This window comes from Oryza glaberrima, chromosome 3 (genome assembly GCF_000147395.1).
Source record: "Oryza glaberrima chromosome 3, OglaRS2, whole genome shotgun sequence".
Lineage (NCBI taxonomy): Eukaryota > Viridiplantae > Streptophyta > Magnoliopsida > Poales > Poaceae > Oryza > Oryza glaberrima.
This window is the reverse complement of record NC_068328.1, coordinates 34,108,004-34,132,802: the sequence shown is the minus strand read 5'-3', so window position 1 is coordinate 34,132,802 and position 24,799 is coordinate 34,108,004. Positions and strand designations below refer to the sequence as shown.

The 24,799-nt window shown below is 43.4% G+C and overlaps 5 protein-coding genes across 5 annotated transcripts; 3 read left to right on the top strand and 2 right to left on the bottom strand.

Moving 5' to 3' along the window:
* Positions 1 to 2,803: 2,803 nt before the first annotated feature.
* On the bottom strand, positions 2,804 to 4,294 carry LOC127765065 (GATA transcription factor 16-like). The gene is made up of 3 exons (XM_052289863.1): positions 3,829 to 4,294; positions 3,617 to 3,730; positions 2,804 to 3,492 (listed from the first exon to the last, which is right to left on the bottom strand). The coding sequence occupies exons 1-3, from the start codon at positions 3,850 to 3,852 to the stop codon at positions 3,220 to 3,222; spliced, it is 411 nt and encodes a 136-aa protein (XP_052145823.1). The 5' UTR covers positions 3,853 to 4,294; the 3' UTR covers positions 2,804 to 3,219.
* Positions 4,295 to 5,614: 1,320 nt separating this feature from the next.
* LOC127768177 (pumilio homolog 24) lies at positions 5,615 to 11,062 on the top strand. The gene is made up of 17 exons (XM_052293715.1): positions 5,615 to 5,903; positions 6,007 to 6,060; positions 6,538 to 6,599; positions 6,693 to 6,774; positions 6,872 to 6,995; positions 7,089 to 7,172; positions 7,347 to 7,461; positions 7,625 to 7,775; positions 7,891 to 8,103; positions 8,307 to 8,378; positions 8,540 to 8,590; positions 8,689 to 8,739; positions 8,823 to 8,930; positions 9,009 to 9,233; positions 9,768 to 9,842; positions 10,211 to 10,449; positions 10,703 to 11,062. Exons 1-17 carry the CDS (start codon positions 5,700 to 5,702, stop codon positions 10,830 to 10,832), a joined length of 2,040 nt encoding a protein of 679 aa, XP_052149675.1. The 5' UTR covers positions 5,615 to 5,699; the 3' UTR covers positions 10,833 to 11,062.
* Positions 11,063 to 11,606: 544 nt separating this feature from the next.
* LOC127768193 (uncharacterized) lies at positions 11,607 to 13,303 on the bottom strand. The gene is made up of 3 exons (XM_052293731.1): positions 12,945 to 13,303; positions 12,765 to 12,832; positions 11,607 to 12,394 (listed from the first exon to the last, which is right to left on the bottom strand). Exons 1-3 carry the CDS (start codon positions 13,135 to 13,137, stop codon positions 11,852 to 11,854), a joined length of 804 nt encoding a protein of 267 aa, XP_052149691.1. The 5' UTR covers positions 13,138 to 13,303; the 3' UTR covers positions 11,607 to 11,851.
* A 4,267-nt stretch (positions 13,304 to 17,570) lies between these two features.
* Positions 17,571 to 22,180, top strand: LOC127768380 (uncharacterized). The gene is made up of 7 exons (XM_052293940.1): positions 17,571 to 18,007; positions 19,096 to 19,287; positions 19,399 to 19,671; positions 19,905 to 20,007; positions 20,426 to 20,544; positions 20,856 to 21,011; positions 21,515 to 22,180. Exons 1-7 carry the CDS (start codon positions 17,669 to 17,671, stop codon positions 22,115 to 22,117), a joined length of 1,785 nt encoding a protein of 594 aa, XP_052149900.1. The 5' UTR covers positions 17,571 to 17,668; the 3' UTR covers positions 22,118 to 22,180.
* Positions 22,181 to 22,364: 184 nt separating this feature from the next.
* LOC127768381 (pectinesterase inhibitor 10-like) lies at positions 22,365 to 23,320 on the top strand. The gene has a single exon (XM_052293941.1). It carries the CDS (start codon positions 22,417 to 22,419, stop codon positions 22,960 to 22,962), a length of 546 nt encoding a protein of 181 aa, XP_052149901.1. The 5' UTR covers positions 22,365 to 22,416; the 3' UTR covers positions 22,963 to 23,320.
* The last annotated feature ends 1,479 nt before the right edge of the window (positions 23,321 to 24,799 follow it).

Sequence of the window (24,799 nt, the reverse complement as noted above, 5' to 3'; positions counted from 1 at the left end):
CTTTTTTGAAAAATCCCAGCAACAAAAATCAGAATAGTAAAGTCGTACGAGGCGGCAACCAACGGTAACAAAGAGCAAAGATAGCATAGATAGATGTTGGAGGCACAATAAGCATCTTGTGTAGCATAGCCAATGCCAGACGTTAAGAACTAAGGCATGTCGTTAGGATAGGAGCAACAGTGATGAAACATGAGCAGAGTGGTCATGTGGGGAAGCACTATAAAGTGTTATAAAGTGTAATATGTTAGTCACATTCACATCTCTCGTAGAATAGTAATAATCACCACTTAAGTAGTACGAAAGTATGGATTTCACTAGGAGTAGAAAAATGTTTTGCAAACTAACATATCATAAAAAGTTAGTCGTAGAAAAAATTTAATCCTAACTTATAAGTGGAAACATCAATTGAAATCGATGGTCCCATACATACTACTTAAATATGGTTTAGATTTTGAATAATCAGATTCCTACGAAAAAGAATTCTATATAGTTAAGTGGAACGAAGAAACAACTCTCCTTATTGTAATACATAAGAATCGCATTCACTTGTTGAAATTTTGAAGGATTTTTAACATGAGATTCAACATGTTAAAATATATCTTTTGTTTTTCCGTGCTTCAATTAAACAGTTATTCCTGTATTTTTTATGCTCTTTTTCATTCACGGGATTCAAGATGCTAAGGCACTGAAATTTTACAATTTTCCATATTCATGATTTCCTATGTTCCAAAAATTCCGTGTCTCCAAGAAACGGCTAACGCATACTTGTAATCAGTAGCAAATCCTTAACAATAGTTACATAATTTAGCTATATTTTGATACTACCCAAAAAAATCGATGAGGATCACCCGATACCACAATGTTAGACATTTACCCAAAGGTAAAAGTATGTTGTCAACATAAATAGTACTCCCTCCATCATAAAATATTTGACGCAGTTGACTTTTTCAAAAATGTTTGACCGTTCGTCTTATTAAAAAATTAAGTAATTATTAATTCTTTTCCTATCATTTGATTTATTGTTAAATATACTTTTATGTATACATATAGTTTTACACATTTCACAAAAGTTTTTGAATAAGACGAACAGTCAAACATGTTTTAAAAAGTCAACAGCGTCAAACATTTAGGGAAAAAGAGAGTAGTACAATACCATTATGTTTTTTTTACATTACAATACCAGTGTGTTGTCAACATAAGAGCAAGTTTAATAGAATAGCTAACTATTAGCTCTAATTCATCTATAGCCAATCTAATAGTTTATTCAAACAATATTTATCTATAAACATATACTAAACCATTAACATATGATCTCACTTTTCATACACACCTTGTGTTGGAGTCTATAGTGTAGCATGTTTTCTTTCTCTCTTTTTTTCTCTCCTCTACATATGTTTATAGTTGACTTGTAGCATGCTATTGCACTCGTTCTAATTCAAGTGTTCAAATACTACCATGATTTACCAGAAGCAGGGGGAGCTTTCGGGAAAAAGAAAAGAGATGATCACAGCCAGCAAGTTCCCAAGCACCAGTGCACGACCACACGACCATCGGAGACCGTGAGCAGTAAAAACAGATTTCACCCACCGCACGGGGAGTGCCGCCGTCAAAGTGGCTGTCCATCGCCCCATCGCCAGCGGTAAAAAAGCCGCGAATACGGGCGACCCATGCCAACGGCACACACAGACAGTCACTCACACGGATGGACGGCGACACGTTCATGTGGCCGGCCACCTCTCGCATGCATCGCCTTGCCTCTCACTTGCCCATCCTTTCACCTCGTTACTTTCCAAATCCATGCAAAATCTCACGCGGAGAAAGCAACGGTCTCCGCCTCCCCCCTGCTTCACAGTTTGTTTCCATATTTGGTACTCCTACTCCTACCAGGAGATTCTTCGATCGATGCATCATCATCACTTGGAATGTAGCACTAACAACAATGCCACTCACTCCCTCACTTGTCACCATCTCGGACACAGCAAAGGGGTGTGTGTGAGTTGTTTTTCTTCTTATTCTTCCACAAATAATGAGGTATCCACAACATCAGCAAAAATCATGAGCTCTTGCTGTCTTGCATGACAACAAAATGGAACAAACCAACCACCAGGATCACAAAGATGCTCACAAAAACATAATCAGCACCACTGTTATTAGTATTAGTGACACCAATCCATATCATTTCTTCAACAAGACAAGGAAAGTACTAAGCAGCAATCAAAGAATGATCCATCCATTATTGTGGCAACCCTCCTCTCAAAGGAGAAAACACACCAAACACCTCTTGTCAAAGCCTAGAACATCACAACACCATCCCATCCATTCCTAGTAAAAGCTACTACTGCTGCTAGTACGGAGTAGAGGATAGTAGTAACAGCACAACAGCGAAGACCCTGATCACGCCTGATGGAGAAACACAGGAACACCTGGGTGCTTGACTTTTCCCCTTCCAGGAAATTGCACGGATGTTGACCTGACTATTTGGGCTCACAACACCTGAAAATAGAATGATCTACTAGTTGCCATATCATTGCTCAAAACCAAGAGCTAAACATAGCAAAACCCAACAGATCTACCAGTATACAAAGCAATAAACGGAAACAAACCATCCATGATCACATCATTAACAACAGATCAATCAACAGATACAACACCAGCACATCATAGATCCGAGCAGCACAACAGCCACGGGAGAACAAACCACAAGTTGAGCTGAATAATCAACCATGCTGTCATCATCAGCAGTAAGTAAATCAGTCAACACTGTGTGCAGATCAAGCAATAAGAGACACCTGGGAGGCAAAGATTCTTCAGCTGAAAAACTGCATTACTTGGTGCAGATCCAGGAGCTAATCTCTTGCAAAGAACAAGAGAAAGAAGATGGATCATAAGCTCTTTCTTACATTGCAACGTTACACGCTCTACTAAAAACACTACTAGTAACATTACAGCTAGGCAAGAACAAGTAACAGTAACAGGAAGAAGAACAGCAGCTACTACATCATCATCATCATTATTAACTTGGCTTCCACTTTGATCGAACTAATTAGCTGGAAAAACTAAGCAGGGGAGAAGAAAAAAAAGGGTAGAGATCTGTCTAGTCTCTCCCGGTTGAGATCATGCATGTTAAGCAAGCAAATCACTCTTTCCCATGGCTGCCTCCTTTCCTCTGCTTCTCTCTCTCTTGCTGTTGCTAGGTGGGTAGGTAGGTAGGGTGGTGGTTCAGGCGTAGATGACGCCGGAGGAGAGGGCCATGAGGAGGATGGCCGCCTTCTCCTCCTCGCCGAGGCGTCTCCTCCGCCGCATCCGCCGCCGCTGCTTCAGGACCACCTCCTTCCCGAACCCCACCATGCGGAGCTCCATGGTCACCTCCTCCCCTCTCTCCCTCTTGCTCTTCTTCTTCTCCTGCCGCTCCGCGCCGCCCTCGCCGGCGTCGAGCCCCAGCGCCTCCCGTCTCTTCTTCCGGTACCGGATCCCGCACGCGTTGCACAGCGACTGGATCAAAGCAAAAAAAAAAAAAAACACAGATCGGGCGGATCAGCCACCGAAAACCCAGGCGAAAAAAATGCACAGATCGAGAAAGGGAAGAGCAGGAGGAGCAGATCGGATCTCATCTCACCTTGGGGCCGGAGGGGCCGCCGCGCCAGAGCGGAGTCTTGGTGGTGTGGCAGTCGGTGCACGCCTTGGGCTCGCCGGAGGCCGTGCGCTCGTCCGGATCTATCGACCCACTCCCCTGCAACCCACAGATCGAGCGTCAAAAAACCACCCAGCCAAGGCGCCATTCCAGCCACAGATCGAGCCCCCCAAGAACCCACGGATCGGAAGCTTCACCTTCTCGACCGACGAGGAATCCATCTCCGGCGCCAGGATCGGCGGATCTAACACCCCGGAAGCCGCAGCACTCCCCCTCCTCCCACACCTCCGCTCAGCCGCCGCTCCGCAACACCCGCGCACACCGCGCCGCAGACACGGCTGGTGCTCTGCCGCCGCCGCTCGATCCGCGGGCAGATCTCCACTCCACGGATCTACTACTACCAGAGAGAGCAATCTAGCTAGCAAGCTAGGGTTAGCACCGGCTACTGGGAGGGAGCAGTAGGGGTTAAGGGGCGGGAGAAGCAAGGAGGAGGAGAAGAGTAGGGAATGGTGGTGGTGGAGGATGAGGTGGTGAGGGTGAGAAGAAAAAGGGGGAGGGATTTGGATTTAGATCTCAAAATGGAGGAGGGAAGAGGGGAGCGAGTGGAGGGAAACAGAAAACCATGGAGGGAAAGCTGGTGAAATTGGGCGCGTTTATGTATGCACTGGACACACACACTCTACTCTAGGGTTGTTTCTGTTCTGTCTGAGGGGTTTGTTTGGTTTGGTTGAGTGATGATGATCTATGGAAGGTTTTAGAACAACCAGGATCATCGTCCATCACCTGAAGGCCACGTGTGTTAGTGTGTCTAATAATTTTCACTTGTGCTAGCACATGGTTTATTTGATAGGCTCGTGTTTTACTATGCTGTTGTAGTGTTTTATTTGAAGATATTTGTTGGGCCTATAAACGATAGTGAAGTTGTTAATATTGATATAGATTATTTAACGGCTAGCGACATGATATGAACAGAAATAAGCTACTTATAAATTTATACATATACAGATATAATTTACAAGCGTCTATTTAAAATATACTCAATATAGTACAAATAATATAAATATGCATATAACTTTTTTCTAAAATCAACATAAATCAATCAAATTCATCATGAACTTTTTTATGGACAATGGTCACAGTAAAAAACAAATGCCATCTACTGGAGTAGTAGTATGAGAGTTACTCTGACGATTCTTTTTCTTCTTCTTCTTCGGTTATGTTTAGTTCCACGTTAAAATTAGAAGTTTAAAGAGATTGAAGCGATGTGAGAAAAATTGAAACTTTACGTGTAGAAAAATTTGATGCGAGAGGTTAAAAGTTTGAAAACAGAGCCTTCTTGTTCTTCTTGTGTCGCAAGCAAGCAAGACAAGCCATCTATAGCTCGTACGAGGCTATACCAGGCCTAACCAGGCCGCGGCGGCGGCAGTTCTCATCTCGTCTCGGCGAGTCCACTCCAACACTCCACTTCACTCCCCTCCAGGCGTGGCGCGCGCGTGTGCGGCGTAGAGGCGTCGACCGTTGCCGCTGGCACGCCCACACACGCGCGCGGCCGCACCGCATCAGGCCGACACTAGAACCCAAAAAGGCAGCAGCAGCAGCAAAGCCTCCATCCGCTGCGCGGCTCCGCGCACCGGACACCCAACCGCCCCGGCGCCTCGCGCCGCCACGCGCGCCCACGTGGTCCCCCCACCCCCGCGCCGCTGTTTGCTGCTTTGCGAAAATTTACGAGCCCGACCCGGACGCATCCGCGGGAATTCCCCCCGCCTCTGCGCGCGTCGTCTGCATTGCCGCGGGAGGTGAAATGACCGCTTTGCCCTCACCCTCTTTGACCGGTCAGAACGGCCCGGCCAATCTCTGCTCGGGCTCGGCCCAGTGAGACCTTCTAGAAAGTCTCTCTCTTTGATGGGCCTAACTAGGAGCACATGGTACTAGGCCCAGCCCATGGGCAGCAAGAACATCTCGGGGGTATAAACCCTAGCCGCTCGTGCCACCGAATTCCTCCGGCTCCGAGCAAAAGCCCTCGTCTTCCTACTCCGATCGAGACCGCGTCGCCGTCTCCGAGATCGCCATGGCCGGCGGCGGCGACCTCCAGAGCCCGAAGAAGCGGAAGCGTGATGCGGCGAGGAAGCCCAAGACGCTGGCGAAGGGGGGAGACGACGGGAAGAAGTGGAAGAGGCCCTCAGATGCCAACATGGCGCAAGGCGGCGGCGGCGGCGAGGTCAAGGTGAAGAAGGAGCCGGTTACTGCCAAGGAGAAGCGCCTGGCTGCTAAGGTATTGTTGTTGCTCGTCCGCTCGGTAAACTTTAATCATCTCTGGAGCTGGAGCATGGGTTCGAGGCATTCGCGCTGAACTTGGTGTGGTGTGGATTGGACAGGAAATGGCAGAGTCAAGGAAGAAGAAGAGGAAGCGGAATTACAGCCTCGAGAAGGTAAATTTGGTCCCTGTACGATCTATTTCAACATGCCAGGAAATTTATGCCCATTGACTTATGAGCCAAAGTATGATTCCAGGACCAACTCTCGTAATGCTAGGCCATTGGAAGAATGGTGTGTTCAGGGTTTATTTTTTTTGAAGAGATATTCTCACCTCTATGATAGAGCTTATATGTTCGTGAATTTCATTAGAAGAGCTTAATTTTCGCTGCATTAGTTGAACATTGATTGAGGGGACCCTACTCTTTTCATGGTCATGTGTTATATCCAATCTTGATCTTCACTCTTGGAACTATATGACATGAATGCAAAACTGTAATTTGATTCTGGTCCCTTGTCACTGGTGGGGATACTTAGCTTCATGAGAATAGCTACATTGTCATATTCCTCTCTTCTAACAGTAAGCATTTTGTGTCAAATTTATGTTGGTTTCATTCGAATCTAGTTTACTGATTGCATTTAAATATTGTCAGGAGCTTACTGTACTATGGGAAAAGATGCGATGCCACAATGTGAGCAGCACTGAGAGATCTAAGTATGCATTACATCATTGTCATGACTCGTATCTTTGAGATCTTACAGTGACAAATCAATTTATTATATTGATTTTTTTTCTCAAAATATCCAGGCTGGTAAGTGAGGCTCTCCGTAAAATGGATGGGAAATATTCAGAAATTGCTGGTTCCCACGTAACTGCACGTGTTTTACAAGTAAGATGATCATTCGATCATATTCATTTGTATATCAACATGTTAGATGGTTTTACTGTTCTTTCCTGGTGTTGATGACCATTGTTTCTTTTGGCAGACATGCGTGAAGTTGTGCTCACAATCAGAAAGGGATGCGATTTTTGAAGCCCTGCAGCCAGATTTGCTAACTCTTTCTCTCAAGAAATATGCTGTTTTCCTTGTAAAGAAGCTCATTAAGCGAGGTAAAAGCTCTGTTGGGTTCGTACATGATAATATTTCTTTATGGTTGAATATGCCATTGGCTCCATTAACATGCCTGTTGTTTGTGATTGCAGCCACTAAAAAGCAGTTTGAATGGTTCATCTCTTCTCTTCACGGTCGTGTTGCTAAACTTCTTCGTCATACTATAGGAGCTTCAGGTATATATTACTTGTTATTGTAAGAGATGGCATAAAACCTGCTATTTTATTAACATTTGTTAGGAACCTTAAGAGTTGATAGTTGTGTGCAATTCATGTGAATTTGTTTGTATTTTATCTGTACATGATAAAGTAAATGATAATTTAATGTTATGCCAATTCTTTTTCTTTCAGTCGTTGACTTTGCATATCAACTGGCAATGCCGCCTCAGAAAAGAAGGTTGCTATTGGAATTGTATTCTACTGAGCTCCAGCTGTTCACTGACCTGGCTGGACAAAAAACCCACAGGTCATTGCGCTAAACTAACTTGTCATGTTTCTGTTTTCAAATTTCCTTGCTCTTTTGATTGTTCTATATGCTTTCTGAAAAAAGATTTGTTTTCACTATGGATCAAACAACTGTCTGCAGTAACAAGCTACTGCAATTTGCTAACTTAAACTCTTTTTTTCAGTTTGTTAGAGACAATTTCCAACCTTGGATTACAAAAATCATCTGTACTGCAGCATATGACTACCATGATTTATCCGATCTTGGAGAAAGGTATCGTTGAATATCCTATAGTGCACACGGCTGTATTGGAGTATTTTACAATCGCTGACAAGGTAATGCTATCCATTTATTGTGTAGCCTATCTACAGTCTAAACATGCCTTTGTTGGCATATCCTTTCCTTTTGGTTTGTCTTTATAACACTGTCCTATAATGCTTGATTTTGCAGACCTCGGCCACTGATGTGATTCGACAATTTATCCCCCTTCTTACACAAGGATCATCTGCCATCGATGGAGATGAGCCATCGGTTGCCCCTGAATTACAAAAGAAACTGAAAGCTAAGAAAAAACGGTTGACAGAGCCACTTCTTGTTCGGATTATGAACACCAGAGAAGGATTAAAAATAGGAGTTAGTTGCCTCAAGCATGGAAGTGCAAAGGTAGGTTATATATTTTTTTTCTCTGAGACTATTATTTTATGTTGACTCCATACCTTTTCTTATGGGACACTGAAGTAGCATGCCAAATGACTACCCATTACATAGTCCTTCCTCTGTTTTTTTCTTAGTGTGGAGATTATCCTCATAATTAAAATGCATTCGGTTTCCATGTAAGATTCCGTTAACATTGTGTTGAACTTCAGGATAGGAAGAAGATCATTAAAAGTTTGAAGGGGCACATTATGAAGCTTGCTCTTAGTGATTATGGTTGCATTGTAAGTATGCCAGTGTTTACATTTGCAGTTACCGCATTGTGAAAACAACATTATGAATAAAACTGTTATATGTGAAAGAACTTTTTTGCTACTGAAGATTTCAGTTTATTTTGTGCTCAAATGATTTATGCTCTACTGATATGTCATCTTTTCCCTTTCAGTTACTTGTTGCCATTCTTTCCATTGTTGATGACACAAAGCTTGTTACCAAGGTTAGCTAGCTCCAGTCTTCTATGCACCTGTTCTGAGTATTGTGCTGTGATAAATATCGTATGGAGCATTTATATAACACTTTTCTTTGATTTGATAGATCGTAATTCAAGAGCTTGCCAAACATTTGAAGCAACTTATTTTTGACAAGGTGAAAAGGAAAACTGAGCTTCTGATATTTTTCAAAATAAATCCACAATGCACTAATAGTAATGAAGCTTCTTGTTGGTACAGAATGGAAGACGTCCATTGCTGCAACTACTTCACCCTAATTGTTCACGCTATCTGCCTCCAGCTGATCTGGCTTGTCTGAACTATCGTGTGCCTTCTCTTATTTCAAAGGCAAGCTAGCTATTCTGTTTAGTATTTTAAGGAGAACATAGTGAAGTGCTGTGTTATAAATATTCCACTTTTGGTTAGGATGAAGCTTCCGAGAGTGCTGCAGAAGATATCCCAGAGAATAAGGTGGATGTTGCAACTAATAAGGAGCAAGATGGTTCAGAAGGCATGCAGACAGAGAATAAGGTCGATGCTGCAACCAATAAGGAGCAAGATGGTTCAGAAAGCATGCAGAGTGCGTCTGACAGCAAAAAGGACCCATTTCAACGGCGACATGAATTGTTGATCAAAAGTGAACTTGCTGAGGTGACATTTATTCAGTGCTATGTTTTTTCAAATACAGTGTTAAAAGGATGCACCTTTTCACATTGATTACTGCAGTAGGGTACGATATGATTTCTTTGGTGCTCGTTTAGTTGCATAGCAGTAGCCAGTCGCAGTATGTATAGCTACATGCCCATCATGTCCTAAACCCCATAATACCAACATGCACAGCATTTTGTGTGCTCACGAATATTATTATATAAATGATGGCAAAATGGTCCATTAGGATTTTCCTATGCAAGGTTTCAAGTATGTAACTGGAAAACAACACTTACAATAAGGGTCTACTGTATTTTCTTGTGTGCCCACTATTTTGCCCAATTAGTGCTGACGTGACAACTAACATAAGTTAATCGTGATGAATTTACTAGCCTTGCTCATAGGCCTTTCTTTTTGTGATTATTGGACATAATATCTAGATGCCATCGTGGCAGCATAGAGCTACTTGTGACTCAAAGTATTGAATATGCTTTATGTGGATTTAATATAATGCAGACCTTCCTGATCTTTTCTCAGGTGCTCATCCAGACTCTCATTGAGAATGTCGGGGAGTTACTTCGAACAAATTTTGGCAAAGATGTATTGCATGAGGTGAACTACTTTTGTCCTTGCAGATGGTGAAACCTGCTTTTTATTATATGCTAACAATTTTTCATGTCATAACCTCATTGGCATGGCATGATCTTTGGCTGGTACTCTTCTTTCCGTGAATATCGGTCACATGTTTACTGAATCATGTATCAGGGAAATCATGATTTGAATAAGTTGCACCAAGAATACCCTTTTGTAGTATATCAGGCACAAACGAGTTAGTGAAATACGATACACAGTCATAATCTGGAATATTGAAGCAACATGTCTTTGCCAATCTGCGGTGCTTGATTGTTGTCATTGTATAAATAATGTTTCATAAGTGCCACTGGTGTCACTCTGATATGTTGACATTTGCAAATCTGAAGGTTGCGGTTGGTGGAGAAGATAATATTCTGGAGGGCATCACTGACAGGATATACAGCTTGCACAATGCAATAGCTTCTGATGCAGCACGTCCGAAGACAGAAGATACTGAACATGCCTTTGATAACTATCATTCCAGCCGTCTAATTAGAAGACTTATACTTGAATCTCCAGCATTTGCTGCCATCCTATGGAAAAAGGCTCTTGAAGGCAAATGCAAGACATGGGCTGATGGGCACAGGTACCTCGATTTTTATTGATATGACCCTCTCGCCTCTTCTCATGTTTTCCAGGAGTCACATATAGATATGTTCTATTCATCAGATATTTATAAAATTCAATCGTTGATTGGAATTTGACATCAGTCCCTTTAGGTCATATTCCGGTGGCATTGTCTAATTTACCATGCATACTGTAAATTTCTGATATTCTCTCAGCTTGCTTGTTCTGCCTGATGAACATTTTGGTTTTGATTTCTTGATATTTTTATTCAGTTCCAAGGTGGTCGCAGCATTCCTTGAATCGCCAGATTCCAAGGTAAGGGATCTTGCAAAAGCTGAGCTGCAGCCGCTGGTTGATCGTGGCATTCTAAAAATCCCAGACTATAAAGCAGTCGAAAAATGAGTTTTGCACCTGGACCTCCAAGCATCTACAGCAATACAAGAAATCGACAGACGAACATCCGTGCTTCTGCGTTGGATGTTTTTTTTTTGTAACATGAGTATGTTCTGCGGAGCAATTTTGTCACCTGTTAAAAGAGTGTAGCAACTGCTGTCACCAGTGAGTGACTATTAACTCTCCGTAATCTTATGTACCTTTACAGAAAAATTGCATTTATTTTGGTATGACTGCAAGATACGAATTCTCCGGTCGTGTTTGTTCTGCATAGGAATGCGATTGATAATTCTATTGACAACTGCCCTGAACAAATCTTGGAGAAAACGGATGTCTTAATCATAGAGTTGTCATTTTTAATAACATTTGCACCCAAAATCATGGGAATACTAGAAAACGGTTTTTGCAAAACACTTGCAAATGCTTCACTGTTTTCCTTTTCTTGTTGCCATAAAATGAACTAAAGAAAGCTAACCAATATAAATGATTCTTTGAGAGAGAGAATGGAAGCTAAATCTGCAATGTCACTAGGAGTTCGTCCCAAGGTTGTCAGTATCCCTACACGTATCCCAGTATCTTACGATACTACGATCCTACCAAGCCAAAACGATACCGATCCCACTTAGTATCCTAATTTTCATAGGATCTTGATTCTACTATTCATTAGTACACGATCCTACGAAATCTTAGGTGGTATCCCGATTCTACGATCCCTACGATACTACAAAATATTATTTAGAATAACATGGTATGAAAATAATGTAAATAAATATGCTCAAATTTATATAAAAATCAGTTAAATATATCCAAACCAACGTGGTTTCTCTTAATAAATGCCTCTATTTGCATGAAATATATCATTACTACATTTTTTATATAGAATGGCTACATATAATTAATATAAATATTAATTAAACTTTAAAAAAAAGAAAATCTCATAGTATCCCGATACTATGATACGATCATACGATACGATAAGCAAATCGATACTACTTAGTATCCCGATCTTGACAACCTTGGTTCGTCCGTCACCAATGACGCTTTGTTCTTGCGGCGCGCTCCGGCGCGGTTCTGATCTGATACACCGGCGACTCGCCGGCGCCCGTGCCGCACCATCTCTGGTTCCGATCGGCGGCGAGGTTCTCCTCGAACCGGCAGAACTCCGCGGCGAACGGCGGCGGGCGGGTGTGCGGGTAGCCGGGGAACCGCAGCCGGTCGGAGGGGTCGAAGAGCGGGAACGACTGGCGCCGCCGCGCGCCACCGCCGCCGCCGCCGCTGCCGTTGGCCTTGAGGCAGCTGTCGATGACGCGGCACTCGTCCCGGAGCCGGTTCTGCACCTCCCGCAGCGCCTGCGCCGCGACGGGCGTCCTCCTCCCCCCGCCTCCGCCGCCGCCGCCGCGATACTTCCCGTGCCGCGCGCCGCCTGTGGACGTCGTCGTCGCCGTCGTCGCCGGCGGCGTCCTCCTCTCCGCGCGGTGCCTGAACCTGTCGTGGCACGCGGCGCAGTAGCTCGCCGCCCGCTCGTCGTCGAAGGCTCGCCGGCGAGCCCCGTCGGTGAGGCACGCGTGCGCCTGCACACGTTACACGATTTGATCGTCGCATCAAAAGCAGAAACCGCAACGAAACGAAACGATTTTTTGCAGAATTAGTACTACTAATTACGAGGCAGTAAAAACTGTAGCAAATCACCACGTTTAATCACTGTTACGTTAACCACGAGGATTCAAAGTTTCAAATCGATTTGAAAACGCCGCTCTGTGGGCGACCACCGCTGCAGTAACCGATGGTGGCGGCGATCGAAAATTGACCATATCTCCAAGAAGAGGAGAAATGAGGAGCCCAATGCAATGCAACCACCCACTAAAATTGAAAGCAAAAAAAGGGCAAAGATTCCAAGCCATCATTAGGAAGAAGAAGCATGCGGTGGCAGAGATTACCAACCTCGGAGACGATCTTGAATGCGACCTCCGCCTTTGCGTGCGTGTTCTTGTCCGGGTGAAGCTGCAGCGCTGCATGCAAACCAAATCAAACCAAACCAAACCAAAATCCGAACCAAATCAAATCGGCTAATCCGATTCAAATCAAGTAGAGGGCATTGCCATTGCATGGCATCACACGCACCGAGCTGGCGGTAGCGGCGCCTGACGGCGTCCTCGGAGGCGGCGTCGGCGACGGCGAGGACGAGGTACCAGTCGACGAAGGGCGGGGATCTCTGCCGGCGCCGGTGCGGGCACGCGGAGAACGCCGCCGACGCCGCGCACACCTCCCTCACCGCCTGCGCCTTGCTACCGCCGCCGCCGTCCGCCATTGCCATTGCCCCCACCGCGTCACTCGATCCGCTTCACCTCCACGGCCATGCACATTCGATCGATCGATCGATCGGCCGCAGTGAGAGCCGAGCCGAGCAGTGCAGGCGTCGCGGCGAGATGCTACCAGTTATAGTAACCGTGTCCACTGCGTCTCTGCGTGTGAGGAGTGGAGTGGCGAGACGGTACCGTTCAAAGCAGCGATGAGAGGAGATCTCGAGGGGGGAATTCAACAGCGCAAATTGCGGCCAAGCGACAAAAATCAGAATAGGGAAATAAAAAAAACAAAATGATTTGATTTAACACGGATCAATTCAATTCATCACATACTACTAGAGAAATATTTATCCTGTTTTTTACTAATATATCTTATTACGGAATTGCTAACTATCGTTTGACAGATTTATGAGCCTTTCATCATTCGTTTTTTTAAGCCGTCAGATGGTTTTTGAGATCTGTGCTAGCATCTAGCTGCTAACTAGGTCCACGTTACTGTTCACTAGTGTCTGAGCCCAAATCAGTCATTGCTGACTCCATCATTTATCGATTTGAGCTGTGTTTTCCAATGCTACTTTGTTTACAATCCCACGCATACTAATTACATCGTACTTACTCCATAATTACATATGTAATTTTCAGATTTACATCATAAATACACTATAATTACATATGTAATTTTTAGATTTACATCATAAATACACTATAATTACATATGTAATTTTCATACTTACATCGTACATATACTAAAATTACATATGTAATTTTTAGACTTACACCGTAAATACACTAAAATTACATATGTATTTTGTTTGTGTATATTAATGTCATCTATTAGATGTTGATCCAAAGGGTAAGAAATCTGCATGATAGGAGGCTAAAAAATCTGTCACATGATAGGCAGTCCCATCTTATTATCATATTACTCTCTCTAATAATAAGTATTTGATAATTATGATAAGATTTGGTGAAACTTCTACAATTCCGATCATCGATAATTTCTTTATCATATTGTTGGTTCAAAAATTAAATAAATTATGTACGTATATTTGACTTAAAAAAGACTATCGTAATTTAATAGGTCCATTTATGGATCTATATGCTTCGATTGGAACCAAAAGACCTAGAAATTACAATCTTAATAGATTTTGAAAATTTATTCTAATAAAAGCTTCACCAAATCTTCTACTCCCTCCGTTTCATATTATAAGTTGTTTGACTTTTTTCTTAATAATTTTTTTTAGATTTGACTAAGTTTATAGAGAAAAATAGCAATATTAATGATATCAAATTAGCTCCATTATATTTAACTTTGAATATATTTTGATACCATGTTTGTTTTGTATTGAAAATGTTATTATATTTTACTACAAACTTCATTTATGGGAGTATCTTTTATGGTACCACATGTTAGTCTCTCTATATTATCTTCCGATGCATTATTATTATTATTATTATTGCAAACTTGTATTCATTTGTACAGAGGTAGCAGGTATAATTTCACACATGTTCTCCTTGCTCGAATGAGTACATGTTGTATGGACAGAGGGTTGCAGGGATCAAACAAGTGCAGCTCGCCGACGAGACTTGGTGTTTGTCCTGTTGCTGTAAACGTCCAATGTTTTAGGTTGGCCATGGCGATCAAAGTCCTGATGACACCGAATACTGATCTGGAAATGGAAATGCAGAGCTGTGATCATTCAGATTTCAGAGTTTCGCATCTCTGATGATCGTCATCTGAATGGAACCAGTCCCTGTTTCTTGGACTAAACTTCTCACATAATCCAGTTGCGCCAAACATTCAGCTGGATGATTGGCTTTCAGGTTCCGATTGTTCACACTGTCACTACGATTGGAAGTACTCGTAGTATAAGAATCAACAAAACAATAACAGTATATTATGGTCTTACAGTTTCAGATAATAAACTCCGGTTGTCAGTCAGTCGCCATTTCAACGAGACTGAACCAAACATTTCTCAATAATCTGAACTGTATTTCTGTAACATTTGTCAGCCAGGCAGGATTAGTTTTTCCTTGAGCCGTGAGACCCTGACACCAGTGGCTATGTCGAATTCTCGATCGATTGGCAAGGCTAGTACTCTACTGCTACTTGACAAATGAATTCAGTCAAAAGAGAGAGTTGCTTCGAGACTTTCAACCAGAAGCACTGTATCAAGTTAGGCTGCTAATGCATCGGTTGCCGATGCAAGAATTTTGTCCAGTATACTTGGATCACCACAGAATGCCAATAAAAGAATAATATTTTCAATGAGCAATGAAATACTATTTTCATTTTGCAAAGACCTGAAGAACGACTGAACACACTAGCTAAACACGAACCCTATCTTTTCAACGTTCCAATTTGCGACGCCAAACACAAGCAACAAAGAATCCAAAGCTGATCTTGGAACAGTGTAAAAATTTTACACACCCAACCAATTGCTAATATGAGAGAGCCTTTGGAGTAATTGTGGCTGTTCACAGCTAAACTCAAATCTGATGCTAGAATAATAAAGAAGACATATTGATTATTGAAGCGTAGCTCGCCTGCAGCAGCAATCAGACAGAGCTAAACTGCTATAAACAGTTTGGTGGCTGCAGAATGCGGCTAAGATTTTCGAGCTTCATGTTGCGATGATACTCGAAAGATCATACGGATATCCTCCCAGCACCATCTGGCCGTCCGTAGCTTGATCCAACGGCTCGGAGAGAAGGAGATCTTCTTCTTGGAAAAAAAAAACATTCACGTGCCACTGCATGTGGGCCCCACAGCTCAGGGCTCCAAACTCTCGGCATCTTCCCACGAGGGTGCCAGCATCATCACTCACCAGTCACCACGGAGTAAAACCCACGGCCTCATTGTCCTTGGCGCCCTCTTACATGTGGGCCCAGTGGTAGAAGCGGGCCCACATGTCGGTGTGTGTGGGGAGTAATGGGTGAGAAAAAACCCGTGGTTTTTTTTCTTCTTGGCAGCAATCATTTCGGTGGGGCCATGTCGAGCTGACCAATTGGCGCTTCCATGTGATCCACGCTGTCATCCCGGGCCCACCAGCTCTCCCTTGTCGATAAGCATCCGGAGCTCGCTGCTGTTCTTGTTTCTAATTGCTGGTTTCTACCAGGGCCTTTTAGCAAAAGGGGACAAATAATTAATCCTACTAGCATTTTGTGATCTTGAGATCCACTGTTTTGTTTGGATGATTGACCGAGCACGAACGTAAAAAAGACTGTGAGGAAAGCAAATTGTACTGTACTTATATTCAATAAATCCATTTTTAAAGATCGTTTTACAATGCGAAATTGCGAACCGAGAGCCAGAACATTCCTTGAAAATTAGTAGACCTATGAAACTTAGGGAAAATGGTTCCCTTTTTTTGTTTGGGGAAAAGAAAATGGATCAATCCGGTAAATAACATCGCGCCTGCAATGGATAATTTATCGTGGTGATGTCAAATAAAAATGGAATAGTGTTTGGGGTTATGTCGAATTTCCTATCATTCAATCTCTATCGTAATTGGAATAGTAGTGTTTTTCTATTCAAATGCAAATCACGTGCTCTGAGCCCTACTCATGAACAATGATTGGAGCATACTAACACTACAGTACAATTATTGCCAAGAAAAAAAATGGTACTTGATGCGCAGCCATGTTTTTTTTTATGCTTAACCGATGAATATGCAAGTACACACGCTTTCAGTTATGATTTTTGTAAAACAGCTTTACGCACATACTACTAAATCTTTTAGAAAAAATGTTTAGATTGTTTTAAACTTTATAATAGTTAATTTATTTATTTATACTATTATAATTATCATAAATTATGAAGGTATTCAGCCATTGATGTAAGAACATTATGCAAGTGGAGACTATTTCATCTGAAAAATGTCAGTATCCAGCGATGACATCATCCTCTCGGCAAACCATTTTATTTTCGAAAACGACCTCCACAAACCAAACATATTTGGCTCACAAGCTTCCCAAAAATTCCAGGACGAATTCGAAAACCAAATTTCTTAGGGGCTCTTTAGTTCGCAAAACAAAATTTTCACCCATCATATCGAATGTTTGGACACACGCATGGAGTGTAAGTAGTATTAAATGGAAAAAAAACCAATTACACAGTCTGCATGTAGATTACGAGACGAATCATTTAAGCCTAATTTGCGCTATGATTTGACAATGTGGTGCTACAGACCTACAGTAAACATTTGCTAATGACGGATTAATTAGACTTAATAAATTCGTCTTGCAGTTTCTTAGCAGAATCTGTAATTTATTTTATTATTAGGCTAAGTTTAATATTTCAAACGTTTGTCCATGTATCCGATGTGATAACTAAACCTAAAAATTTTCCCCAACTAAACCGTGCCTTATTTTAAAAACCACCTCACTTCACTTGGGGGCAAAGTTGCAAGTCTCAAGTTTACAAATCCACCCCTTTCACAAACAAACCGAAGCTTCTTCTCCACTTCGTCCCACACTTCAACGCCTCGCGATCGATCGCCCCAAATCCCCGCCGCCGCCGCCGCCGCCGCGAATCGCCGGATGCCCGCCGCCGTCGCCGCCGCGGGGGCGGCGGCAGCCTCGGGCACCGCGCTGCTCGCCTACATACTCCTCGCATGCTGCCGGCCGCAGCCGGCGCCGGAGGCCGGCGAGGAGGAGGAGGAGGAGTCGCGGCTGTTGTCGTCCGGGGCGGAGGCGCGGGGGAGGGAGGCGGGGGATGGCGGCGAGGAGGAGGAGGAGTGGCCGTACAGGCCGCCGTCCACGTGCTGCGAGGCGGCGGCGGTGGCCGCGCGCACGGCGCGGCGCACGTGGGACCTCACCGTCGGGCGCTGGGGCCTCCACGGCATCGCCTTCGGGATCAAGCGCCACATGAAGCGCCAGGTCCGCGAGATTTTTCGCATTTCACCTCGTGATTCCTCGCTCTTGTGCGCGATTACTGCGATGCTGCCAGTATTCAGTTCTTCTGTTCGTTTCTGTGTCTGCGCTTTGCGTTTCTTACTTGCAAATTGAGGATCATTTCGCTCGATGGCTTTAACGATAGCGACTGATCACGATGTTCTAACTGCGCTCAAATCGCACTGAGCGGCGGAACGTGTAGTTGCTTTGCTTCGAGTGGACTTTTTCTTCGTTTTAGTTTTACTCTTGCTGAAAATTTTGGTGTAAAAGGCAGGATTTATGACTATTTCAAGGTTTGACTTGATTTGACTTGCAAGTAAGACTGCTTTTGCCTTTTTATTTGGGAAATAAAGGCTCAATGTTGGGTCAGTGGCTTACAATAGCTTCACCTCTACCACTAATTCAATACATTCCTCGTACTTGCAATGTCAGACCATACTTAAATTATGTGCGGGACTTAAGATCGTTGATGTAAATATGGGTAAATCTCATGGATCCGTAAGGTCGGATTCATGGATTTTTTCAGAGTCAAGCTGGTCATGGTGGTCAAGGTCTCCTCTAGATGTTGATCTGAAGTGAGAAACGTTTCCAACTGTTCTGAACTTCTGATAACCAATCGATATGCGTTTTATACAGAGCTGGTTATTTTGTTGCGCATGTGTGAATTTGCTAGAAGAACAACTAATAAAATTGGACCAGAATTCTGTTGTCTTGCTAAAACTAAAATGGTTGCTCAAAGAAGAGGAAACAGGACGCACTCAACATTCAGTTCAATATAATGTACTCTGTTTATCTGCAGATGTTCTTTGCAAAGCTATTCAATGCATCAAAACTCAATAAGATGTACTTCCCGTGAGTGAAGAGAAGCTGGCTATCCGATGTTCTGATGAATCAGCATAACTAGCATTTTGTTCTTTAAGACGTAAATTCGGCGGTAGTAGATTGTTTGCTGAAGCAATTCAGTTATGCAGATTATAATCAGCTTGGTTCTGTATAGCTGTCTTGAACATATTACATAGTCAATGGTGTGGAATCATATTGTGACTGTATTTTTTCCTGTTTGTGTGCTCTAGGGTGATTTGCAGCATGAGTATAGTGGAAATGATTGCCTTCAACTAAAAGGTCACGACGCACACACTGAAGTAGCTTATCTACTTGAGCACTTGAAGATTTGCATGTTCTACTCAAAGAAAACATTTTCAGCGTTTCTTCAGTTTGGCGGGTACAATCAAGAAGACATTCTTATTCACAAGGCTAGGGCGAGGGTGAGTAAGTATCACTGTATTCCTCTTATCTCATGCTTAAGGTACTCACATTTACAATTTGTATTTGTTCCTCCACATTTTGACTCACTCTTAACTATCAACTTGATGCAGCTTATGCAACCTTCTTTCGCGCTTGTGCGTGACAAAAAATCCAAGTGCTTTCTGCTTTTCATTCGGGGTGCTATCAGTACTAAGGAGCGCCTAACAGCCGCAACTGCTGCTGAGGTTCCTTTTCACCATATAGTTTTAAGTGAAGGACAAATCAGCAACGTGGTTTTAGGATATGCACATTGTGGGATGCTTGCTGCAGCTCGTTGGATCGCTAACCTTGCCAAGCCCCATCTTCACAAGGCAGTACAAGAATTCCCTGATTATCAAATAAAGGTATTTCTTATTAGTGCTATGCATGGATGAAGTGACTACAATTTATAGGTGTAGCCGCTGCAGTGCGCTGTGATCTATATACATGACCTTATTTGAAATAATTTGTTTTTGATAAATATCACTGAGACAGTTAAGAAGCGTAATCAGATCTCTCCTTTTGTCTTTTATGTCATGTTTATTTTTGTGAAGATTTCTGACCCAAATTATGTCTCCTTATTTGTCATTTGTACTAGGTCATTGGGCATTCAATGGGAGCAGGTATCGGAGCAATTCTGACATACATTCTTCATGAGCATCATGAGTTCTCATCGTGCACGTGTCTGGCATTTGCTCCTCGTAAGTGACTTATTCATGATTTACATCTTTAAAGCCACACTTTGCTTAGTTTTTGCATTGTGCCTTCGAGATATTATATGGCTTTATGATTATCAGGTGTTTTCTTATATTATTTTCCTGAGTTGTAACTTTGTTCTGTTTCAGTATTTAATGGGTGACAAAAGTTGTTTTGGCACTATGTTCTCATGATCTCATCCATGCCAACTGTTTGGTTGAACGTTCTTGTGTACAATTTGCATTATTGGACAGTGATGGAGAATTAGCCATTGTTTTATACAGATATGATAGAATTGCATTGACTTGCAAGATTTATTTTATTAGGCTACAAGTTAATCCAGGAACTGAGACAGTTATACTATTTTCTAGATTTAAGAGAGGAAATGCTTTCAGATTTTTAAAGGGTTCCTGTTTTGTATAGCTGCCTGTATGTCATGGGAGCTGGCGGAGTCGGGCAAAGAATTTGTCACTTCTCTCATCAACAGAAATGATGTTGTCCCGGCCTTTTCAAAAGTTTCTGCTGAGAACCTGCGAGCTGAGGTACTCTGAATTTCTGATGGCCAGTATCTTATGTGTCAGCATAATAAAATCAGACCTTCACTAGTATGAACTTCTTTTGTAATTAACAAGGAAACATTTTAAGAACTTAGCAAAGTGTTAATACATTAATTTCTTGTGATATTTCAAGAAATATGTGATGCAATGGAGATCTTAGCTTCAAACTTGAAATGTTAACCTCATTGGCATACTGGATAGTGGCCATATAAAATTTCTGATAAATTGTGAAAACGACCATATACCTGATTCCCAACAGTGTTCTATCATCACTGATTTTTTTGTCTCTACTGCAGGTAATGGTATCATCAAAGCTAGATGATGAGCAGGATCAAGCTCACTTTAGCTTATTTACGGCAATAAGTAAGCGTGTAGCTTTCATAAAGTCTCATATGCTGTCAGTATCTCATCCAACAGAGAAGAACACAGATCCTGATTCTAGCATATCTGAGGTAATACCTCTTAGGCACTTTAATTTCTACTATTTAAATGATTGCTTCTGTCACTTGTCACTGGATCCTAAACTAGCACAATGATAATTTTGCGTCCTTAAGCCACATGTGAACCCAGCACGAGTATTAATTTGATTACCCAGCGGTTTTAATGACTGTTAACAGCTGATCCAGCGATCCTTTCTAGCATCCAATCCCAATCAACACCGATAACACTGTGGCGGGCATGCTAATATTATCTGTTAGTATACTAGGTAGTAGGCATATCTTTGGTACGGATGATTTTCCTTCCATTGGCCATACAAGCATCACATCTATTACAAAAGGGCAAAATGAGAATTTCCATCATGCACAGTTCCTGCTTCTCCGTGCAGTGTACCTTCCAAAAATTTACAGAAGCAAAGTAACTCTTGGGTTTACTGATTAGTGCCAACGTGAGTACAGAAGCAAAGCAACGAGAGGATTGACGATTTTCTGACACCCTATTTATTCTGTCAATGCAGCCCTTGCTCAAACATGTCCCCGAAATCACGCAGCCTGTAACAAATGGGCTAAGCACAGACTGCAACCAGCATCAAACGGACCTCGTTGCTAATACAGAGCAGGACTTTTCAGCTGTATCAGTTGTTACCTCTGAAGAAAAGATTGTACTATCTAGCAACGATAATGTTATCAGTACAAAGTCTGTTGCTGGATCAGGCTTTGCAGCACAAGGGGATGTGAACATCAATGGATCACTGGACACTGAACAAGAACAATCATCCTTGACAGGGCAGGAGGAACCAGAATCACTGAAGCAGAACTGTGATATCAAAGACAAGCTGAAAGAACCGCTACCAACCTGCAGTTCGCGCCAGTTTTTCCCTCCTGGAAGAATTATTCACATGGTTGCAATAGCCTCACCTGACCCAAATCCTGGTGAGGGATCCAGCAGCAATGAGATCATTAGCATTTATGAAACGCCAAGAGATTTGTATGGGAAAATAAGGCTAGCTCCAAACATGATAAAGGAGCATTACATGCCTAGTTACATAAGCACAATGGAATCATTATTGGAACAGCTGCTCAAAGACGATAATGTAGATACAATAACAAATGATTTGTAAATTATGTAAAAACTCAATAAATTATTAATCCAATTCTTTGCAAATTGCATTGTTCTAAAACAATTTCCATATGCCTGCATGTTATTTCTGTCCCAATGCTACTCTGTATATATACCACTAAAGCTAAATTTGCATGGTCAAAGTTGGAACCATTCCGTTGACCGGATGACGTGGACATCCTCCGTACGGTTGGTCTCTCATGCATGCAGCTGTAAATCCTCTCGGCCTCACGCTCTATATCATCACTTTCAAGTGTTTTCATGAAAACGAAAATTTAGCTCGCCATCACGCAGATCGACATGGCTGCTGCTTCTCTCCGTCTGGTCGTCGTCGCCGCCGCCGTCGCGATCTCCCTCCGGGGCGCCGCCGCCGCGGCGGTGACCGTGGAGGACGCGTGCCGGCACACGAGGCACGAGGCGTACTGCGTGAAGGCGCTGTCGGCGAGGCCGGAGAGCAGGGCGGCGGCGTTGGACATGCCGGCGCTGGCGGAGGCGGCGCTGTCGATGGCGGCGGAGAGCGGGGCGGCGGCGACGTCGTTCGTGAGGAACCTGGCGAAGATGCCCGGCGGCATGCCGCCGGAGTGCCTGGAAGGGTGCGTGGCGAAGTTCCAGGAGGCGGTGGCGGAGCTGAGGCGGTCCGAGGCGGCGATGGAGGTGCGCCATGACGCCGCCGGCGCCAAGGCGTGGGTGACGGAGGCCAGGGCGGACGGCGAGACGTGCATGGACGAGTGCCGGATGACGGAGGGCGGCGCCGCCCCGGAGATCGCCGACAGGATCGACGAGCTCGCCAAGCTCTGCTCCATCGCCCTCGCCCTCACCGATGTGTCCATGAGCAAACATCCGTAGCAAATCATCGTGTATAACAAAAACGAGATTTGGAGGGGGAGACCTCTATCCAAACATTTATTAAAAAGAAATTACGAGCGTGTTAAGGATTGAACACGAGATTTCGGGATCGGGATTGAAACCATATACCCTTTACCACTGTACTATCACGTGCATTTCATGTATCCTCGTGTATATATACGACCACCAAATTCTCTCGTTATATTCATGACTTGAGCACGTCTCATTGCAACGTTTCAAATTTCCAACAAAATTTATGTTGGACACATCAGGCTATGTAAATCTGCCAAATTTCAATTTCAAGAGTAAATATTGTATTTATCATGCATTAGCTTGTGAAATAGATGGTATCACCTATCACGTAACAGACCAAACGGGCTAAAACCGGTGACGAATGTGGTACGATTCGATTGGTTTGGAATTTTGGATGCTGAGTGAGATTCACAAAAGGCCAGAAAGGGCTGAGTACTTAGAATCATCATTTTTACAGTTTTCACACAAAATCAATTTAAATCCTACAAAAACTATCCCAAAATCCTATAATCCAGATGAGCCGAATATTCTTGGATGGGCCGTGGAGACTATTGCAGCCCACAGTCGCCCGTCCCACTTTCGGAATAAGTTCATCTGAGGTCCGTAAACTTGTCAACGAATCCGATTTTAGTCCTTAACCCCAAAACCAGATATAACGGGTCCCTCAACTATCAAAAATGGTACAGATAAGGTCCTTCGGTGGTTTAGATGGCAGTTTTGGCTGACAGGGCGCCTGCGTGGTTATTTTGACTCGGTCTTCATTGGACATGGCACTGACGTGACGCTTATGTGGCAATTCGATATAGAAAAATAATAAAACCCGTGGGACCCACATGTCAGTTACACAAAAAATAATTAAAAAATAGTGGGGCCCACGTGAGCCCCACATGTCATCCTCACCCTACCCTTCTTCCTCATCTCTCCCTATCTCCCCTCTCCTCTCTTTCCACGCGCCATTGGACGGGGAGGTTCGGCGGCTGGTGGCGGCGGCAGCGGCACAAGAGAAGGGGCGGCTGGCCGGGTTCCTCAAGGGCGACGACAACCTGGACGACGACGACGACGACTGCGGTGGCGGGAGCGCTGGGTGAAGGGGGGCGGAGCGGGGCGGCCGGCGCACGCCTGTCAACAGTGAAATTTGGTAATCGGCAAAGACGTCATCGGCTTAGAATCATTATCGGCTGCAGCATCTCGGAATCAGCCGATGGGAGTTATCAAGTCGCCAATAGTCGGATTCCTGTTATATTCGGTTAAGGAAATCAATCTACTAAAGGATGCTTATCCCTAAGTGACCGAGTTTAAAGAGGATGCGGCATGGCAGTTTATCTATTAATTAGGAATAGTTTGTTAGTTTCCTTTTATCTTTAGGAAAGTGTGTCCGATAAGGACTTTATATTTTCCTTTTATCTTTAGGTTAGTTTCTTTCTTGTCCGACAAGGACTTGTATCAACCCATGGATATAAATATGTACACCAGGGGTCTATGTAATCTATCTCCACGATCGATACAATTCGGCGCATCGCCACCCCTTTTACCTTTTCTACTTTATTTTATCGTCTGGCGGGACTTGGCACCCGACGCGGGGCTGCATCGGTGTTCGATCTCTGGCGAAGGGGTAAGTCCAATGTTTCGCCGGTCCAGGCAATTGTATCATTTACGTCGGTGTCGTTCAAGGCTGCATCAGTACATTCGACCTCTTGGATTGCTCTGGTTTGGATGATATATTTACTTACCTATTTATCATATGTTTCTGTTAATCTAGTCTTAGCATATCAATTTAGCTCTATCGGCTGCTTCTCGTTTTAGG